Source organism: Seriola aureovittata, chromosome 13 (assembly GCF_021018895.1).
Source record: "Seriola aureovittata isolate HTS-2021-v1 ecotype China chromosome 13, ASM2101889v1, whole genome shotgun sequence".
Classification (NCBI taxonomy): Eukaryota; Metazoa; Chordata; class Actinopteri; order Carangiformes; family Carangidae; genus Seriola; species Seriola aureovittata.
The window spans coordinates 2,439,053-2,459,783 of NC_079376.1; the positions used below are offsets into that span (position 1 = coordinate 2,439,053).

General features: G+C 38.6%; 1 protein-coding gene across 1 annotated transcript; it reads right to left on the reverse strand.

Moving 5' to 3' along the window:
• Positions 1 to 1,505: 1,505 nt before the first annotated feature.
• LOC130180336 (G-protein coupled receptor 151) lies at positions 1,506 to 2,555 on the reverse strand. Its single transcript, XM_056393834.1, has one exon. It carries the CDS (start codon positions 2,553 to 2,555, stop codon positions 1,506 to 1,508), a length of 1,050 nt encoding a protein of 349 aa, XP_056249809.1.
• Between the last annotated feature and the right edge of the window lie 18,176 nt (positions 2,556 to 20,731).

The window sequence follows — 20,731 nt, forward strand, 5'->3', positions numbered from 1 at the left end:
GTGTTAATTAAAGTACCAAAAGTAAAAGTACACATAATGCAGAATGGTCCATAATTAGATTATAATCACATTATTGATTCATTAATGTTTACATAGCTTTAATGTTGCTAAAGGGCTAATTTCACTAATTACTGCTGATTAACATGTGAATTTCCAACAGGGATCAATAAAGTCTTATCTTAACCAATAATAATACATCATCATTTATTTGTTGCTTATTAATCTACTAAACTACAAGAACCTCAAAAGTTTACTATAATAATCTGCAGTACTTGAGGAAATGTAGTTACTTTCCACCACTGTGTATGTATATAAAACTTTAATGATAATATAATGTAGTTAATACACAGATAAAAGTGTTGATTGGTGTAATTGTCTGGATGCTATAAAACAGAATGACAATGTATTTACAAAATATATTCTCTCAGGAGAACATCTAAAAGCAGTTATAAGGAAATTGTTGTTTTTATTAATGTACATTCATGTATTTGTCAACCATTCAAACAAAGACATATTTTATATAATTACAACTGTGTTTTACCATTTGTGGGTGTTGACAGGAGTTAAAGATGTTAACAAACACATTAACACTTATATCTACCTACATGATGTAAATGTTGTATCATAAACTTCGATGAAATGTTTATATAGGCTATTGCTTATCAATACTAAATAGGGGGAGTTTAAGTTAATTGAAAATACTGTACTTTTAAGAATATTTTGATGCTTCTGTACTTTTGTGAAATGTTGAATGCAGGACTTTTACTGTAACAGAGTATTTGTACTGTGGTGCTGCTTCTTTGACTTAAGTAAAAGCTCTGAACTTCGAAGATAACAACATACAGTGCATCTTTATGACCAAGTATTGAGGCAAGTGATTTGATTCAAACAGAGGAAAACAGTCAGAAATATTCACCAGATTTTACACCACTAAACGAGCCTGAACGCTGCTTTGCACTGGAATATGATTAACTCGACCGATGTAGCTGGATTAGTTGTGATTTTAATAACGAGAAATGATCTCTGTTCATTTCATCTCACAACCTCCTGAATTAAATGGAGAGATTTGATGTTCGTTTTGTACTTTATCCGTGATTAAAAAGGTAGGATGAATGTTTTACAGCATTAAAAAAAAACAGAACAGTCCTTATTTGAGAATGTTTTAATATCCATGTTGTTCATCACATGTACACAATCACAACAAACCATCTGATGCTTCAGTGCCCTGGATATTTACATTTGATTCACATTTGTACAAACCTCCCCTAATTAAAGGTGTTCTACTTGACAGTGCAGCCATGCTGCAGGCGAGAACAGATATTCAATAGTAGAAACATGTGTAACATCAAAACATGATAGTGTACAAGTTCATTTTACATCTAAATCAACCTCACGACAGCAAACAGGCCACTACAGCCTTTCAACGAGGGTCTGAACTGTGGGTCAACAAACTAGTAAACCAGCTGAGAAGTTGAAAAAAAAAAAACACTTTCACATCTGATTCTCTACAACATCTTCTCCTCTCTCTCCCACGGAACCGGATCCTGCTCCTCTTCCACTTTCGTATTCCTGCGTCCGGTCCAGAAGTGCTCCACGTCCGGGAAGGTCTTCTCCGTGTCCCCAGCAGAGACCGCGTTGGCGACCGCGTTTGAGCCGACCTCCGCTCCGTTTCCGTCCGTTGTTTGACATTTGATGCTTGGGACGTGCTTCGAGCCTCTGCAGGTGGCGATGAACCAGATGGTGATCAGTCCTTGGCGCACGTCGTCGTACATGGTCATTAGGATCACCGGAGAGACGGAGCTGCACGCGTAAAGGAGGACTTGCGCGAAGATGATCAAACCGACAGGAGGTTTGTTGTACCCGAGCCTGATCCAGGTGAACGTCCCCCACTCCGGCAGCAGCATGAGCCCGAGTGCGCCGCTCAGACACAGTAAGACCAGGGTAACCTTGCTCTGGTGCTGCGGGCTGGGTGCGTGGTTCACCGCGGTGTGCAGCGTTTTGGTGTAGTATGCAAGCGTGAAGATGACCGGCACCACAAAGGTTGCAGTTGGGTAAATCTTGTAGAACAAACTCATGAAGTCAGACGCGCACACTGGCATTTCAGAGACGCAGATGGTGTTGCGGCCATGCTGAACCAAAGAGGCGAAAAGCATCTGCGGGATCGGAAATATCATAGACACAATCCAGATAAACGCCAGGGCTCCGTGGATCCACGTCGGGGTGTAGAGGGCCCCCCTAGCCGGGCTGGGGACCAAAGTGTGTTTGGCTCTGGTGGTGACCGCAAGGATTAAAGTTTTTGCAACCACACACGAGTGCTGGAACCAGTCCGTGGTGCTGCAAACAAAACTCCCCAGGGTCCAGGTCTGCTTGTAGTAGGTGACGGCGCGCACCGGGGCGCACAGTAACAGGATGGCCAGGTCCGTAGAGGCCAAAGAGGCGAGGAGCGCTTTCACCTCGGAGCCCCTTCCGTTCCTGAAGTCACGAATGAAAATCAGCAAAACGAGCAAATTTCCAACCGCTCCCGACACACAGATCCCGATCAGGAGGACTGGCATGGCTGTTCTGGTGTCCCCCCTTTGGAGAAGTTGAACTCCTCCAACGAAATCAAAAAAGGAGACATTTGCTGGTCGATCAATATCCATCTCTTTAAAGTTCGAGGTCCTTAAAGTGGAAAAAAAAAAAATGCAGTAAACAAACAAAACTTATGGTTTTTCTTGTAGATCTTGAGTTCCACTGTTCTCCGCAGATAGAAAAGGGCGCAGGAGCTGTCCAGGGCGCCGCGGTGCTGAAACGCTGCTTGTGGGGTCGTGATCGTATCAGCAAGTGGGTGAGCAGGCTGGCAGGTAGGCTATTTCAAGTGCTGCCATTTAGCATCGTCAACAACTCACGTCATTTTATCAGTGTGGCTCCAGGCTGCAGCCAGCTCAAATGTGAGCGCAGCGTGATATGATTTACATTCAAAACCTCAGAAGGATGAGGGCTGGTGTGGCGTGTCAGGAATATGTCAAAGGAACAAATGATCTGACTCTCCTGGGGATCTGTTAGAGGTCTCTTCAGAATAAAAACACAAGTTTAATATGTATTAAAAAAAAAAAAACAAGCATCAGAGCACAGACTTGAACTGGAAGCACTGATAAATAAACGCCATGTGGTGAAGACATACGAAATGTTTAAAAAATAATCACATCATGCTTCAGAAAACTGCTATGGCTAAAAGGCATGCATCTGCTCAATGGGGACAGACGTCCCTTCATTACATTAACCATTAAAATGCCCTAATCTCTCATCTTAATAAGGCTAATGCAAACTACCACTGCACTAAAATTTAAAATATAAAATAAGATTCTCTTAAAATCACTGCATTAATATCGTCCCCTAACTTTGAAAACTTAAAAAAATGACAAAAATGTCCTTAAGTTCAGTAAAGGCCAGGTTTTCATCTCCTTAATCATCCATTTTTTGAGAAAACAGAGAAGGATACTCAACATTTAGGGCAAAGCTTTGGTCTACTGAGGATCAAATTTAGTATTTTTAGCTCTTTAAAGTATTTTTTCTGTCTACATTTCACTTTTATGCTGTATAATATTTGTACTATTTGTAAGTTTTGCTATTGCTACATAGCCAACAGCTGCTTATTGAAGAACCCTCGTTTTGCTTCTATTACTATAGTAGTAGCTTATGGTAGCTAATAAGCTAACTTTTAAAAGCAAGTGTTGTATAATTGATATTACTAAGTCAATTTAATGACTTTTTTTGTGACACTTCTTTACCTGCTACACTATTCATCATTTTCACCAACAGATAAAAGGGTTTTTTCACCTTTTTTGGGTCACATATAAACATGAATGAACCATATTATGTCCTGTTTTACTAGAGATATTCACACAGTGATTCATTCATTCAAATATAAATTAATGAAATGGCAATTCATTTCATGCTGATTATCAGGCTGACGTAGTGACCCTAATGAAGCAGAGTGTGGTGGGTTTACTTGACTTGAGGAGCATCCGGATGGTGAAGTGAAGTGGAGGAAGGGTTAGGGTGAGGGTGAGGGGGGTGGTGTATGTGGAGAGGTGAGGGTGCCCACTCAAATGCTGTCACCTCTTCTAAGAGGGCTGGTTGCTAGGAAACCAGTGCCTCCATCACAGCATGGGGTTAGGAAGATGTGAGGTGTCATGAAGTAGTGAGAGAGATGGATGGATAGAGAGGCTTTAAAGTGACTCTGGAGCTGTAGCTCTAATGAATGAACAGTTACAATGGTGTGATTGTAGAGGGAAAAAGGCACTGGTGGTATTGAGGGATGATATAATAACACAAGCAGGGGGGCTGCTGCCCACGCTGCATCCAATGATCAGGGATAATTGATATGTTATGGTCTGTGCAAAGCTAAGAATACAAGCACCTCCCACTGATTTCGACTCAGGAAAACTGTCAGCGTAACATGAGCATAAAACTGAAATCTGCATTTCTTTTTCTGGTGGGCCCTAGCTGAACTTCACCTGCAACATATTTACTTAATAACAGTATAAAAGATGATAAACTAATTTATTGAGCACCTGTCATGTAGTCATGCAACTTCACTAAATAAGATTAAAAACAAAATTAAGAAGAAAACAAAAATATGCAGTACCACCAAGTAAACGATTGATAGCAATATCATAAAATATTAAAAACAATAACAACAACAAAATTTACACTAAACATAAAAGTATATTTGAGGCTTATGTTATTAAAAGGTGAAATGAAACATTGGCTTCATGATGGATAGATGAAAAGTCAGGGGATAATCAAAGTCTGTAGGATTCATCCTCTGGGGACTATGAAATTTTATGACAATCCATCCGCTATTGGTGATGGAAGAGTGACCAGTAGATGGACTTTGCCTTTAAGAACTGAATATGTGGGGCTTCACGTGGGATCACAGAGTAAGATGGTCACCTAGTTGGAAGCGTCCTGGTAAACCCACTGAATTTCCCCAAATTCGCTAGTTAAACTTGAGTAGTCGTGCTACAACCCTTGGGGGAGAGATATTTAAGTACTTTTACTCAGTCAAAAGACCTGGTGATTTGTGAATTATAGAAACTAGAGCAGCAAAAGAGAGCGCTAACACCAATGGAGCTAACGACAAGCTAGCAAACTCCAAGGGCACTAGCATAAGGGATCCTATAGAAAGAAGTGTCCTGTCGGGTATGTAACGGTCACTCGAAAAGGCCACAGCAGAATATTTCAGTGTGTAAGGTTACTGTAAGATAGACTTTATAAATGAGTAAAAGGACTTAATTAAATTAATTCTAAAAAAGGTAGCTAGTACAGTGTTGTAATGTGATTTCTTTTTGGTATCAGTCAAAATCTTGCCTGCAGATATTGATGTATTGATGATGGTAGTAAGACCATTCAAAGATATACAATTGTGTACGAGCTACAGTACACAACAGTGATACTCAACGTTGTTTTGATTAATAATGTTGCCGGAAGGGAGTGTGCAGAAAGAAAACTGAATGGGGCCCAGTATGCTCCTATGAGGAACTCCATAATTAAATGTTAAAAGACCTACCCATCTATGAACTGTGTCCAATGCAGCACTTTAATCTCAAAGGATGTGGACGCCACTTTACTGAAATCAACTTGAATTCATAGGTCTTTTATTATGTTAAAAAAACAACCTCACAGAGCTGCTAGCATGGAGGCAGACTCTTAGTCTTGTTCTAATATATTGTTGTTATGAATTAAAAACTCTTTTTTATTCATTTGAGGGTAAAAAAAAAACATTATTTGAAGAAGTTCTTGTCCTCAGGAGGTGTTATCATTCTGTCAATCACAATGGTTATTATTCTTTAAAAGGTGCATTAATGTGCAGTAATTTTCTACCATGTGTCATTGGAGAAAAAAAGGCTACTTTTAAAAGGCAACAGTCTCATCTTGGATCTAAAGAGCTTCTCAGTGGGATCCAGCAAGGATGAAAGACTTCCTTTTGACTTGTGCGTGCGCCTACATGTAATATCTGTTACTTAGACTGAAATTGTGAAGCTTTTTCTTGGGAAACTACCCAGACCAGCTGAGATATAAGAGCAAAAAGCCCATGAGATTTTTCTTCTTTTTTTCATCTCTGCATCCACCAGCCACTCCAGCCTTGACTGAATCAGTTTTGTGTGAGAGTTGGATCCCTCACATTCACCCCCCAAGGCTTTTTACAGAGCTGGCGAATGCAGAGAATAACAGTAAAAAGAAAAAATGGGTGAGTACATGAACAAAAACCCAGAGCTCTGTAAGAGTCTAAATGAATTCCAGTAATGTTCCCTTTGGAGATTTCCCAGAGTAGAAACAAAGAGGAAGTACTCTTTCCACCACAGGGATGTCTCGCCTAAAAGCAAACCTTGCCATGACAAATTTCTGTCCCAAATCTCCTTGATGGAGAAAAGCTTTTAAATTATCAAAGAAAACAAATGCAGGTTTTTGTCATTAAGCATCATTCAGAGAGATCAAAGGTAAAAAGGTCTCCTCAGGTAACACAGACATAAACCGCGTTGTTATCAGAGCCTCTCCTTATTGATGTTATTGCTCAGAAGTGGAGAAGCGATTAGCAATTTGCTGTTGATGTGGCAACCCTGTTTTACATGAAAACTGACTCCTTTCAAGTTCTCCCCTCATCAAATGGAGCTCAAAATGGGGAGCGACAGCTACTGACATCAAGCTGCTCCTATAGGTGGAAAGATTGACAGTTACCACGACAACCTGTAGATGGGTTGGTAGATGGAAAGCACTTGACTCCCAAAGCTGTTTGTGACTGTCTTCGTGCCTCACCTCTTTCAGGGTTTTAATTTCCCTGCTTGCGTGAATAAATCTTTGTTAGATTTGTGACAAGCCGCAGGGAAACATCATTATCTTCATCACTGTGTTGTTCACTTGATTCAGGCATCATGCAAAGGGATAAATGACTCCCTTTAGCAAAAGGGCAGACTCCCGCCTGCAAAATAGCAAATAATTAATGTCTTTTTTTTTTAATAGTGTGTCTGGGAGGGGGAGCGGATGAAGATGTAGGTTTTTCTTTTTTTTCCTTCTTTAATCATAAATATAAAAAAAACAAAAAACTGCCTGGAAATGTGTTATTAATTGCTCCTTTATAGATTATGACTTTAGTGAATATTATTCCCATGATCTGCTTTTAATGATTAATTGTTTTACTCATTTATGCAGATGAATGTTAGCTCAATGCGGCTGCCTGCTGCGCCTTCCTGCTGCCTGCTGTCATGACTGATCCTGGCTCGGACAGTGACAGCTTATTATTACATGTCATAAGGTATTAAATCCATTTTACATCTTCACTTACTTCTAAAGTGTGTATTTGCAGTGTGTTGGTGGGCTGTGCGGTTTTTCAGTATAAAAATATAAATGTACATATGTCCAGTTGAGGACAATAAGATTTTTTAACAATAGCCAAATAATATAGTATGTGATAACATAACACTGACAGAGGACTGCCAGCTGTACAATGAGTACGGTTACTTTTTAAGTACCTTTGTTGATAATACTTTTACGTAAGGTGGTAATGGTTTTATAACAGTGTTTGTACCTTACAGTGGGGCTGCTCGATTATGACAAAAATCAGAATCATGATTGTTTTGATTAATATTGAGATCACAATTATTTAACATGATTACTCATTGACTTTGGAAACAAGACGCATTTATTTAAGTCTGTAGTTTTTCCAGTTATATACAATATAAGTTAAAGATATCTGAGCGTGGGATGGAAGCCAAACGGGGCGTGGTCTCTCTTGATTATATATAGAAAGTCTCTGAACCAACAGATGACGCACTTTTACGTAACTTGCTAATATATGCTGAAATGTAACCAGGAAGTGGATGGGGGGATGGTTTTTGTAGGGGGGTGATATTTGTATGATGTGTAATGCATCTCGATTATCTTGTTTTCATAATCGTTGGAAGACAAAATCCTAATCAAAAATAAAATTACATTAATTGCCTAGCCCTACCTTACAGTAAAACATTTAAGTTACTGCATCAATGATATTAAACTGAAAGGAATAATTTTGGTCTTTGAGAGTTCACATACCCCTGGAGGTAAAATTTGATTTGCAAGATAAAAGGTAGTTGACTTCTTTTTAGTATGGAGGGGTTTTAAGGTTATGAATTCTGGCAGTCTGCAGTCAGGATACTATGAGGTTTACTGGGCTTCATGCCAGCAGTGATGGTAGATTATAAAAAACACCAATAGAAGAGTGCCCCCATGTGACAGAAAAAGGAAAAGCAAAACCTTTATCACAACATGCCACTGACAAAAGTTCTTCAATCCAGGTGCTTGACCATTTAAAATTTGGCATGATCAGTCCCAAATTTATCCTGCAGCATGGTAACAAGTTCCCCAATCATACAGCCAGAGTTATAAAGAACTATCTTCTGCAACAATTAGAACAAGGAGTCCCGCAACAGATGGTCTGGCCCACACAGAGCCTTGATCTCAACATCATGAAGTCAAAGTCATTGTATGAAGATGCAAATAAGGGACAGTACTAAATAAGGAGTGAACATGTAAGAACAGATCCAAAGTACCTGATGAGGAGTTAACATGTGAAAACATACAATACCAAATAAGCATTATATATGTGAGGACAGATTCATGTCCTGGGTTTTCCAAAGTCAGACCATACAAAGTGCAGAACCAGGTTATACAAAATGCAGAATATGATTTTTCTATTACAAAACCATCTTGCCAATACCTTGAAAAACTGTGCACAAGTGTAGTGAGGAGAACTAATGCTGTTATGAGGGCAAAAGGTGGTCACAGCTAATACTGATTTGATTTAGGATTTTCCTGCACTTTGTATTGTAAGTTAATTGATAAATAAAAAACTGTTTATGACATTATTTCTGAAAGCATCCTCACTTTACCTTCATTGTCTATAGCTTTTGCACAGTGCTGCAAAACAAGGTTCTGTAAGCGCTCGTCACCTCCACAAAGTGTCGCACCAGACCACCAGCATCTCGGACCGAAACAGACGCATCGTCGGCCATACTTCCGGTTTCCGCTCGGCCACAACATCCCTTCACTACACGTTCTCAGCAAAGTGTCATAAAGCCCAGTGAAAGCGGCCGTTAAACACACCACAAGAAGCACAACCGGGTAAAGTTACCCTGCACGCACACGAGAGCAAACAAAATACGATCTAGGCCCAACCGTTAGCCCAGGCTAGCATTGCTGTGTTATGCTAGCGATAGCAACATTTGCCTAACGTCTTTATAATACAGGTAGCAGTATGTTAGCTTAAGTTATCGTGCTTCTGTAGCCGGTGACTAATGAAAACCATGGATACATCCATGATATGCGCCAGGCGAGCAAGTCTTGTAAAACTAAATGGGCGCCATTTTAGATCCGGCATCCTGATCTAATCATCCATGATTAAAAAAAAAAAAGACGTGTAAGAATATGTGGCCATCAAGTTACTTACAGCATTGAGGAGAAGAAAAGCGAATTCACAGTCAAGCTGGAGCCCTCCACGGTCGGATGAGTGACAACATCAGAGCTGGCAGAAACTTTAAAAAACGTTATGAATGTTTTTGGCGGCCCACCGGCCGACGGGGGGGTTTGCGCCATTGCTAGTCCACTTGTTTGTTGGAGGCCATTTTGGACGAAACGGCGGTTTCTTCAGTGGAGGGAATTCTGGTAAGTAGGTTTCACCTGAACCCATACTGCCATCTCACCTGGGGGGGGGGCAAGTACAACACACACAAAGGGGGTATGACTTTTGTGCCCAGGATGCTATTACTCCGCTATATCTTTGCATAAAAATAGTTGTTTGCTGCTATATTATTGTTTAAAATCTAATTTTAGCAATTGAACACAACACTGCTACAGTTTAATGTGTTTATAATATGGTGGTAAATAACCTTCATGCTTGTGTGTTTCAAGTATTTTATATTTTAAGGAAACTGGAAAGTCTATAGTTGTCCAAAAAAATTATCTATGACATAGATAATTGAATTTGACATAGATTCTATGTAAAAAAAAAAGAAAAAAAAAGAAAAGTACTTTTCATCCATGTTGAACGAAAAGTTTCAGTTTCATTAGTTCACTCTTGGCCTTGGAAACAGAATATGACAAAACTAGCTTACCTCAATGTCCATAAAAAAGAAAAGAAAAAGAAGATGTTTTGTCAGTACTCTGATACCAACAGTGGATGGCAGCAGATGACAGTTAGTATAAATTGTCCAAGAGCTTTTCAGCCTCTCAGCCACTAGATGGAGACTTTAACACAGGAATTTGTCAAAACAGTTGATTTGCATTTGCTCCAATGAGAGAAAGTGAAACCACCAGCATGAATTAGATGTTTATTAAACCTAAATGATGGACCAGTTGGATGGAAAAATTCAGAAATTTTATTTATTTTATATATTACTTTTACTGAAAGCACAGATAAAATAAACCTGATGAAGCACTGAGCAGACAAGTTGCTCTTATCAGACCAATAAAAGACTGAGTGTGGGTTCACTACTACAAACACTCATAATTTTTTATTTCCCTTACCTTTGTTTTTACCTTCATTTAACCTTACTCATAATGCAACAAGGCAATAAGCAGATTTAATTACTTAATCTTTCTGTGCTTTATATTTAATGCATAAAACAACAAGTGCTGAATCTTAAAAGCTTGTCATGTGTTAGTGTGACCTCATATATTTCTTGAAAATGCCCACTTAAACCATAGAGTCCAGGCATATAGTTGATGCCTGCTTCAATAAACTGCAGCTTGTTATACATTTGAACCAATCAGAAGCCAGAGCTTATTGCAGGCATTACTTGTCATAATTAAGCCTATATGCAATTAAACTTTAGAGCTACTTATCCTTAGCAGTTCAGCAAAATATACATTATTTACAAATATTTTCCCACATATAAATGCCTCAAATAGCATGTCTTGGAAAAATAGCACTGTTGCACTGATTGACATGTTCCTATATTACTATGAACATGGGCACTGAAGTGTATTAAAATCAATCCCACATACACGTCCTTTTGCCTCAAACACTCACTACAGAATACCAAATGTGTATTAATCCACAGCTGAAAATAGTTCCCAACAAATGCACTATTTACTCCTGTTTTAGTAATGTTACAACTGTATGAGTAAAAATATAGTTATGACCTGATTTTAAAGTTTTATGTCTTCACTAGGAACACATGGCCTTGGGGCTGAATGAGCAGAAAGGTGATAAAATGTTGAGAGACAGATGAACACGGATTTGTTGTCAATACACATTCAATTATCTGTCGTTCTAAGAAGCTTGTGTATCACTGAAATCACTTATTTGTACAGCGACTGTGAAATAACAAGCAAATTACATGATATTAATGATAATAATAATAATTAGTTTAAATGTGTCTCATGATGTTTTGTGAAATCAGCGAGAGAAAAGAAAAGCAATAGCAGTGCGTGTGTCTGTGTGCATGCATGTCTGAAAGGCTATATTATAATAATACACACAGTCAAACTGATTAAAGTTAAAGTTATAATGCACGCAATAAGAGACCAAATGTGTTTTGTCTATGGACCTGTGCTGAGGGGGGGAAAAAAGCTGTTTTTATTTAATCTAGATGACTTGTATGTTCTCGCCTTTATGCACACAAGGCCCCGCTAATCTTGTTCTCCATCGGCCCCTGTGCATAATGAAAAGGGGCTTATCATGATGCTGGCCCCGGGGTGACGTCGACTTTCTCCATTTCCGCCGAGAATAAGGTGAATGCCACTTAAACCACGTGACCGGCGGAAATCTCCCAGGACCCATAGGTGCCATCGCTGGCTGGAATGGGAACAATAACTCAGAGAGAATAAAATGAAGAGTTCAATTGGGAAGCGATTAAAATGAATAGAAGCTTTGACTAGATAAGAGACATACCATTTCCTCATCTATTTAACATTCATTGAATTGAATAATCCGGTCTTATTATCGTAAATAGTCTGCATATTTACCCTGAATATGCTAATTTATGTTTGCTGCAAGCGCTCTGCGACTTAATAATTTTTTCATCAATATATGCATATCTCTGGCTTTCTCCTATAGCTATTTTCTAAAGAGGAGTGGAGAGAGAGAGAGGGCGAGAGACCTAGAGACAGAGATGAACACAGTTATATAGTGCTCATTGTTTCTGTAACTTTTCTATTCATTTTCTTTTGCTCTTTGCCCAGGGCCAACCCAGTTACATTTCAATCAAAAGATTCATTGTAAAGTCATTATCCCAAACTAGGCCCCAATAATTGGCTGTCATTTTGCATAGTGGTGGCACTCTGGCTTTGGGGCAAATGACTGTGTTCTTATCTTTCACTTTTAAGGAAAAATAATGGACAATTTATCATTAATCTTCTCTGGGAAATAATAACAAGTTAAATGTCATTCTCTGTGTCGCGCCTTACAAATAAAATTGTGTTGCTCTGGGCCTGGACTGATCACTCGCTGACCTATCCTCTTCACTGTGAAGGTAGAGGAGAAGTTGAACACTGGCAGGAGGGTGAAGGCGGGTTGGACCTGAAAACATTAACATAAGTCCTCCGCAACACGTAATCATACATGTAATATGAGTTATAACAAGATTTTTTTCCTGTATTCTTATTTTGCTTTCTCCTGCAGCTGCATCATTTTTCTCCGATTTAAAGCTGCATTAATTGGTTTTGTTTTGGCCATTAAAGACACCAAAAACATACTGTGAACACAACACTAACATATTATCACTTTTTAAGATAATACGGAGCAAATTTATATTTTATTCGACTTTATGTTTCCGCTAAATCCAATATTCACTTTCCTTTTAGCTCTGTTTTGGTTCCTACCGATATCTGGCTCCATAGCTGCTAAATACGACATTACCAGCTCGTCTCCAACTGTGTCTGTTTGCTGTTTGGAGTTTGGGGCAGTTTGTTAGTGACAACCTTCACACAACATGTTGTCATTTGGTCCATTGTTAGCATAAAAAAGTGATCATAGCAGCTTTAAAGGGGCTACTTGTAAGTTTTGCTTATTTCCACATAGCTAACGTTAGCATTGACAGCTGTTTACTTACCAATCTAGAAGAAACGTTGCGAATTCAACATCAAACGTCATTCCTTTACTCACCAAGAGCTTTTCTTCTACTGAAGTTAGCATGCTAACCAGCTAGCCCCAGCCTGTCTCGTCAATTTCCAAAAGCGACTCACTGCAGCCTTCAGTCTACCCTGAAGACGTAGTGCTGCTCGGAGGTCGTAACCTCTTGTTCAGCAGCAACTTACAAATTGTCCCTTTGGTTCCAGTTACATTCTATGTTGTGATAGAAAGCTCCAGAACAGCTACTAAATGGATGTTGTGGTCAGATTGTTTTCTCCTTTTCTGTATCCATGTTCAAAAAACATGTTTTGATTGTTTCTATACAGCTTTGGATTTCAATTATAGTGATTTTAAACTTGTTTTAGATCAAATCTGTCACAGTGAGCATCATGCCGAGTCCACAGCCACGCTAGCGTAGCATGCTAACATGCTCACATTGACAACTGTAGCATAATGTTCACCACCTTAGATTAGCTTGTTAGCATGCTAACTTTTCCTAATGAGCACAGGGGATCACTAAAGTTAGTACAATTCATCCCTGGGAAGAAATTTGAATTTGAATTGAATTTCTAAACTAACTTTCATGACAAAGCATTAGAGGAAAAGTCAGAGGATTACTAAAATAATTTAGATTCATCCTCTGGGCGTCTGTCTGAGTGTCTGGACCAAATTTCATGACAATTCATCCAGTAGTTGTTGAGATATTTCTTACTGGACCAAAGTGTTGTAAAAATCTAAAACATTGATTTGTAGTTAAGTGGTTAAAGCATATAATTTCATGCTCAGAGGTGTGTGTTGCTCATGGATCACAGTTTATATAGTGAACTGGTAATGAAACCAAATTACTTCATTATTAGCTGCAGCTGTTGTTGCTCATGTTGTTGTGTTTTTCCAGTTTTTCTTCTTTGGACAGAAGCAGCAGGCTTCAGTGAGTGACCCTGTCCATTGCGAGGGCCTCATCAGTAAACAATCTGACATAAATGGCAGAGTGAAAGGTTGACATCAGCAGAGGACGACACTCATTCCCATTCGTTTATCGGATTAGGCTGCTGTGAGAGGACGAGGCCGGATGACTCGTTTGGCATTCAAAGGCAACTGTGGCCCAATGAGACCCTGTTTGAACAGGGATCAATTATCAATCAGTCTATATAGACCAGGAGGGGAGATTACCAAAGCTATACGAGTGGTGTTGACAAATAACCTCAGAGATCCTGTCAATGCATGCACACGGACAAACGCCTTTGGCTTTGACACTGGCCACTGTTGAAATTCAGATTAGAGTTCATCTCAGCAGCAGATTAGTGCTGTTTATGTCTGCATCATTTCTGTCGTCAATTCAGCAGCATTAAGACCACGACTGGATCCTGCACGGCCAATTACGTCCTTGTAAACTCACAGGTTTCACTTTGTCAACAAATCACATTTTTTAGAAATATTTATAACCACTCTAGCGCTCTATACATTTATACATATTCTAATAATGCCACGATTTGTCTGGAGAACAACATCACTGAGAAAAATTACTCTTTTTCAGTATGTGTACATGTGTATTCTCATCAATTGGACACATAAAAATAAACGGATTCAGCTACAGGTGCAGCTATTAAAGACAACTATAATCCGGAACCAGTTAAAAACAATCAGATATTGATAGTGAACAAGCTTTATATTAATATTATATATATTATTTCAGATGTTGACTGGTGGAAAAATAATAATTTAAAATAGGGATTTTAGATTTACAAGTAGGAGATTTAAACATATCTCCTCTTTTCTTTCACCTTGATTATCAGCTATGCTAGGTTTTCAAAATAAAAGTAATACACACTTTTCTTTTACTCTTCCTGCTAACTAACTGTGACTGTGATTTAGGGTTGGATGCAAATATCTGAAGTGTTGGTTCTATGTTTTTCTAGTGTTGTATGGGAATAAAGACAGAACTTTACACTTTATTTACCTGATTTTTATAAACACAGTTAAAAAAAATACACTGAAACACATAAAGTAGCACGTCATAGATTAATAAAAACATGTTACTGTGAGTAAAAGGCAGAACAGTATTAAAATCAGCTAGGTCAGAAAACTGAACTTTAGTTGTTTTCATATTTTTATCTCTTTTAAAATCATGTTTTATCTCTTACATTTAATTAGGAGTTTATATTATATCCCAGAAAAGCGCTTCATAACTGCTGCTGGTTAAAATGAAAAATATACCGCGGTCACAAATCTTTTTTAGGTGCTGAAAAGTCGACAGTTTAAAGAAGATTTCTTTGTTGTATATAAACATATCTACATCCTGAGATTCAGCCAGTGGGTCGTGAACTTTACATCTGTTACGCTGAACGTCTTCATTGTGGAAAAAGTGCAATAGATGAGGTTGAATTTGACCAAATGCTGCTGTTTGCTGATGCTAATGTCACAGATAAACTTCTCTCGAGATCATAACACTGTATCACAATGAATATAAAGGGGGATTTGACATTGTTCGGGGCGCTGTGGCGACTCATGACGGCGTCAATAGCAGCGGTCAGTGTGTCAGTGTGGAAGGGCAGGTTGAAGGTTAGCGGGGGCCTCGGAGAGCAAACAGCCCCTCTGTAATCCTGACCTTCTCTTTCTCCTGCAGCAGCCAGGAGTTGACCGTGACAGTTAAGACCCGCTGTGACTCCTCGGGCACGTCGGGACGGGACGGGACGGGACGGGACGGAGGACAGACGGGCCTGTCGTGAAGGATCATGGGAAGATGAAAAGCTGCGTATATGAGGTAATATGTAGACGGATCCTTATTCAACTACATTTATATTATATCAGAATCAGAATCTGGTTTATTGCCAAGTAGGTTTTCAACATACAAGGAATTTGCTTTGTTGTTTTGGTGCATGACGACAAACAAGAAAAACAAGAAATATAAACAAAGATGAAACAAGCAAGTATTGCACTAATATCTTAAATATAAATAGAAAAATTTAACAATAAGATCAAATATTTACAATAAAAATGTGAAAAAAAATTATAGAAAAATATAAATTTAGATAGTAGTATAGTAAATTATTGCATTTTAAAGGTAATTGCTGTAAATGGCAGAAAATGTGAAGCTTTAATCAAAAGATATAGTTTGCAGAAGCCCGACTGAGCCGGACAGTCGCTGCTGGTTCGTGTAAAGAGTGATTTTTGTCTTCACGCTCAAACGTTAGTTATACAAAACAGACTCTGCAAGTTCCCGGAAATGATAAAATAATATAAAATAATTTCCTGCTAAATGATTATGTATGTTTCGCCGTCTTAGTCTTAGTTTTACAGTCGTCTTCTTCCAGACGTTGGATCAGTTTTTAAGGTGGAATCTGTCTCGTTCACGTCAGGAGACGCAAGAAACTCAACACAAGTCTTGAATTTAAAAGCAGTGTGCAGTTAAAGTAGTTCATGTGCCAAAACTTTTATTATCGTGGTGTTTTAGCTTTGCACAGATCACCTGTCCATCAAACAGCTCTGACAGAACCACGGCTGTTCTCTGCTCTGACTCTAACTTCCCAGCTCTTCTTCTGTATATTCCAAACAAGCAAACAAACTTTTCTTTTTCCTAAGACCTCCTAGATGAAGCTTTTATCGCACTTTTAATATCTCCCAGGTGAATTTCTCCTGTTACATTGATCAGAGATCCAGAAAAGACACATTCACTCGCTTAAAATGAACCAGATTTTCCCTTTACAAATGTTAAAAGAAGTGTCGTCCTCCATGTGTGAAGTGTTTCTAAAAGTCCCCGGCTCTTCTCCAGACATTTATCTCACGCACAAACTCGTAGTCTTGTCCCGAGGAGGGTCACGTCGCTCCTCTGCCCTCATGACCTGCAGGGGGTCAACGAGAGCAGCTTTACAAATCCCGACTTTATAAAAAAAACCACTGGGAGAAGGTCCTCATGGGAATTAACCCTACCCAGGCAACCCCAAACAGTAAATTACAGGGGGCTTACATGATTTCTGCGTTCCCCGGGGACATCAAACAGTCACCCTGCTCGCTCCACTTTAGATCTGCTTCTCTCTTTTGTTCCACTGTATTAGCTCAATCCCTTAAAGACTGCAGGGAGGCTGTTCGCTCTCTACAAGCTCTCCTTCTCATTCTGTTTATGAAGCTGTTTTTAAAGAAGAAGAAGAAGAAGAAGACATGTTGTTGGACGCGTTGGTGACCAAAGACTCACCTGATCGAATACAGTCTTCAGATTTCAGTTTACTGGGGAACAAGGCCTGGGTTAGTTTCTCATGAAGGTTAAATCCAGAATAACTGCAGATGCAAACCTTTTTTTGTGTCTTTTGATGCTATTAAGTTTCTATATTTCTGCATATATTTAGCATATTACATTTTCTCACCCTTCTGCATTTGTCCTCTCCTTTTTCCTTTTGTAAAAGACAAACAGAAAAGTAAGAAAATGTCATCAAAATTCACACTGAGAGCTGTTTAAAAGTGGAAAAAATAAAATAAAATAAAGCTTGTGTACATGCAAAATATAGATTTCAGTGTTGTAATTGACTTCCTTAGTGTTACTTTACCTGTCTTGTCTCTGCATTGCATTCTGGGCTATTGAGGCTGATACTGACATCAGTCTTTTATCCTCTATCTATGTATCAGCTGTTTCAGTTCAGTTGTGTATAAAAGTAATTACCGGGAGAAAGGGTTGAAATTACATCTTCAACTCACATTTTTTCTTATTGTGCACAAATGTTTCTGGGTCGTTGCAGCTTCCAGCATTATTAACGACGTTCAGACAGTTTTGCTTCTCCGGCCTCCACAGAATATAAATCTTTGTGTATTTTGAGAGGATTTTTTTCAGGCATGAAATGGTCAAAGTTGGTCAGATATTCTCATGATGATCGTGATGTGAGGTCGTAAAGGTGATGCCTTTTCTAACTATTGTTTTTGGACTTTTTATCACCAAAAAAAAAAAAAAAAAAAGTGTTAAAACTAAGAAAATCTTGAGGGTGAGTTTCAACTGTAAGAGTTTAAATAGTTTAAATAAGATTTCAGATCATTTTCACGTCTCTGATCTGCACAGAATTGAACATTTTCTGGCTTTTTCTGGCATGAAAAAGTCAAATCCAGCAACATGTTCTCCTGGTGTTTTGTATAACTGCGGTAATGTCAGTCTTATTACTGCAAATTCAACGTGAAAAAACGTATTATTATTATTCAGTTAATTAGTAGATTAGTTTATGGTTAGTTTTGCCGTCACTTTCCCTGTCACACACAAATGAAGTTACAGTACTATTGTTGTAAAAACAGCAGAAAATATCAGCACAAGAACTCGGCCATCTTAAATATTAGTCCTAAAAAAAAATCTCAGTGCATGTTGAAGTGATGAATACATCGGATTGTGAGAAGTGGTTTCTCGCTGCCGACTGGCTTGTATTGACTCTGGGGGACAATAGACTCGTATGTCTGAGTGTTTTTTTCTCAGCTCTTCATTGGGAGGAGCCCCGCTGGGAGCAGATTAGCCTCTTCATGGGGGATGTGACGCCCAGAGAGGAAGTATCAGAGGAGGACAAACACAAGGACAAATCATCCGGCCGTCACTTAATATTCACCACAGACGAGCAGACAGCAGGAGAGGGCTTCCTCTGTGAGCTGCAGACTGAGATTTCCACGTATTATCGTCTTTGTTTTCACCCATTTTGATCTCTGTTTGCTGCCACTGGGACGATTGTTGGTCGTCTTCAGGGGCAGAGACGTATTAAGTGTCACTGTAGGTAGAATTTATGTTCAGTTTTTCAGGGTTGGTACGTGGCAGCAAGATGGTTACAGGAGCAGACACTACAAGACGTAATAAAATAAGCTAAATACAATTACTAAAAAAGAAAATATGTCACAGCCACAGTGGGATTCTGAGCTTTGATTGGTCTCTTTTTCTACTTTTTAATCTTTAAGCTTTAATTATTATTAAATAACTCTAGAGGTTGTAATTCTATGAAAAATAATAACAGAAAAGACACATTTTTAATATATTTGGATTTGAGATTGATCAAATCAGCAGTCAGAAGGATCCACCCATAACTACGACCCCCTTCTTCTTTTTTTAATTAGCTGCCAGTACATGTATTTTTATTTAATATTGTATTCTGCTTTATTCCAAAAACACTTTATCATCTATGTTATGTAAGATTACCAAAAGGGAAATGAGGAAGATTTATTTTTTTTAAATGGGAGAAAAATGTGGATTACTCACTTTTTTTTAAACATTTAGAAAAGAAACCAAAAGAAAAAAGTAACAATACAAACATTTTATTTTATATGATTTAATATAATTTAATTAAGTGCCAAGAAAATGTAGATATTTGACTTGGACAACATGCACCCTGCCACTTTAAGTCTGTTTCAGGAGTGATTTCACCACCAACAGATGGCGTCAAACACACACTTATTTACATTGAACACATTATGTTAGATCTCCACTTAACCTCAAATATTTTTTTAGAAAATAAAACTTTATTTAGAGGATGTTGTTGACAACCGCATCACCTATTTCTTTTAAATTATTGTTATTTGTGCCTTTAAAATCTTTAATATTGTATTGATTGTATTGTAAATATGGAAAGTAATATTTCCACCTCCTTGCTGGGTGATTGGCAGCTGCCGGGGTCAGTGCCCGGCTCTTTCCCACGTGGCCCTCAGCTGCAGTTTAGCAGATAATTAAAATATAAATCGGACAAAGAGAACTAAGTCTGTGGTTAAGCGTTACAAAGAGCGAGCCCACATCCCCAGAGCCGGTAAACCAACACCGCATTACTGAGCCCGCAAAGAAAAACACGCCGCGCTCCGCCAGCTGTTCACCACAAGTGTCGCGCCGTGTTCGCGGCCGAAACGTCCGCAGGCCGCGGGAGACGCGCCGCATTCAGGCGCTGTCGGAAACACGGGAATCGAGAGTTTTTTTTTGTTTTTTTTTTTAGCCTACACATGAATGATGTAAGACAAGAGTAGAGTTTTTACTGAGTATGATTCACAGTATTCAACAAAACTGAGTGTGACATCATTTAAATGTGAAATGATTCAGTTAGATTGTTAAAAAACAAAGTGTAACCGCAAGGCAGCGAAGAAATGAGTGCACCTGTGATCACTGCAACAAATTTGATTACACCTGTGGTTTCCAATTAAGACTAATTGCATGAACAAGGGTTATAAAACAAACAGCACAGATTTTTTTTTCTCCTTTTGTGTTTAATGTAACACGGCTCCACACGGTGAGGCGATACCTGAACCTACCTGAATACCTGAAGAAAAGGTTTCTCCTCAGATCTGTGCAGAGGACGATTCAATCTTTCATCAAAACTAAAGGCGGACAAACAAAATGTTGATAAATTAAATAGAAGGAAAGCTGCACCGACTTTTGTTGTGGCTCGTCCTTTAATATAGTTGAATTGGTAATTTCTATTGTTCAAATTAATTGGCTCCATTCTTCCTTAGCTTTGACTAAAAACAAATAAACTGCAGTAAATGGGCAGGATTTTTAATGAACTTAACATTTTAGTGATATTGACCAGGGGTGTGCTCAGTTTTGTTGTGCTGTAATCTTGATTTTGACCAAATTCATTAAAAAAAAACTAATTTATAATCAAGAAATGAAACATTTGAGCTTATATGTCAAACAAGTGGTGAAAGAAA

Bases quoted from the DNA above. Each gene is read 5' to 3' on its own strand.
- LOC130180336 (XM_056393834.1), bottom strand. From the start codon at position 2,555: ATGCCAGTCCTCCTGATCGGGATCTGTGTGTCGGGAGCGGTTGGAAAT.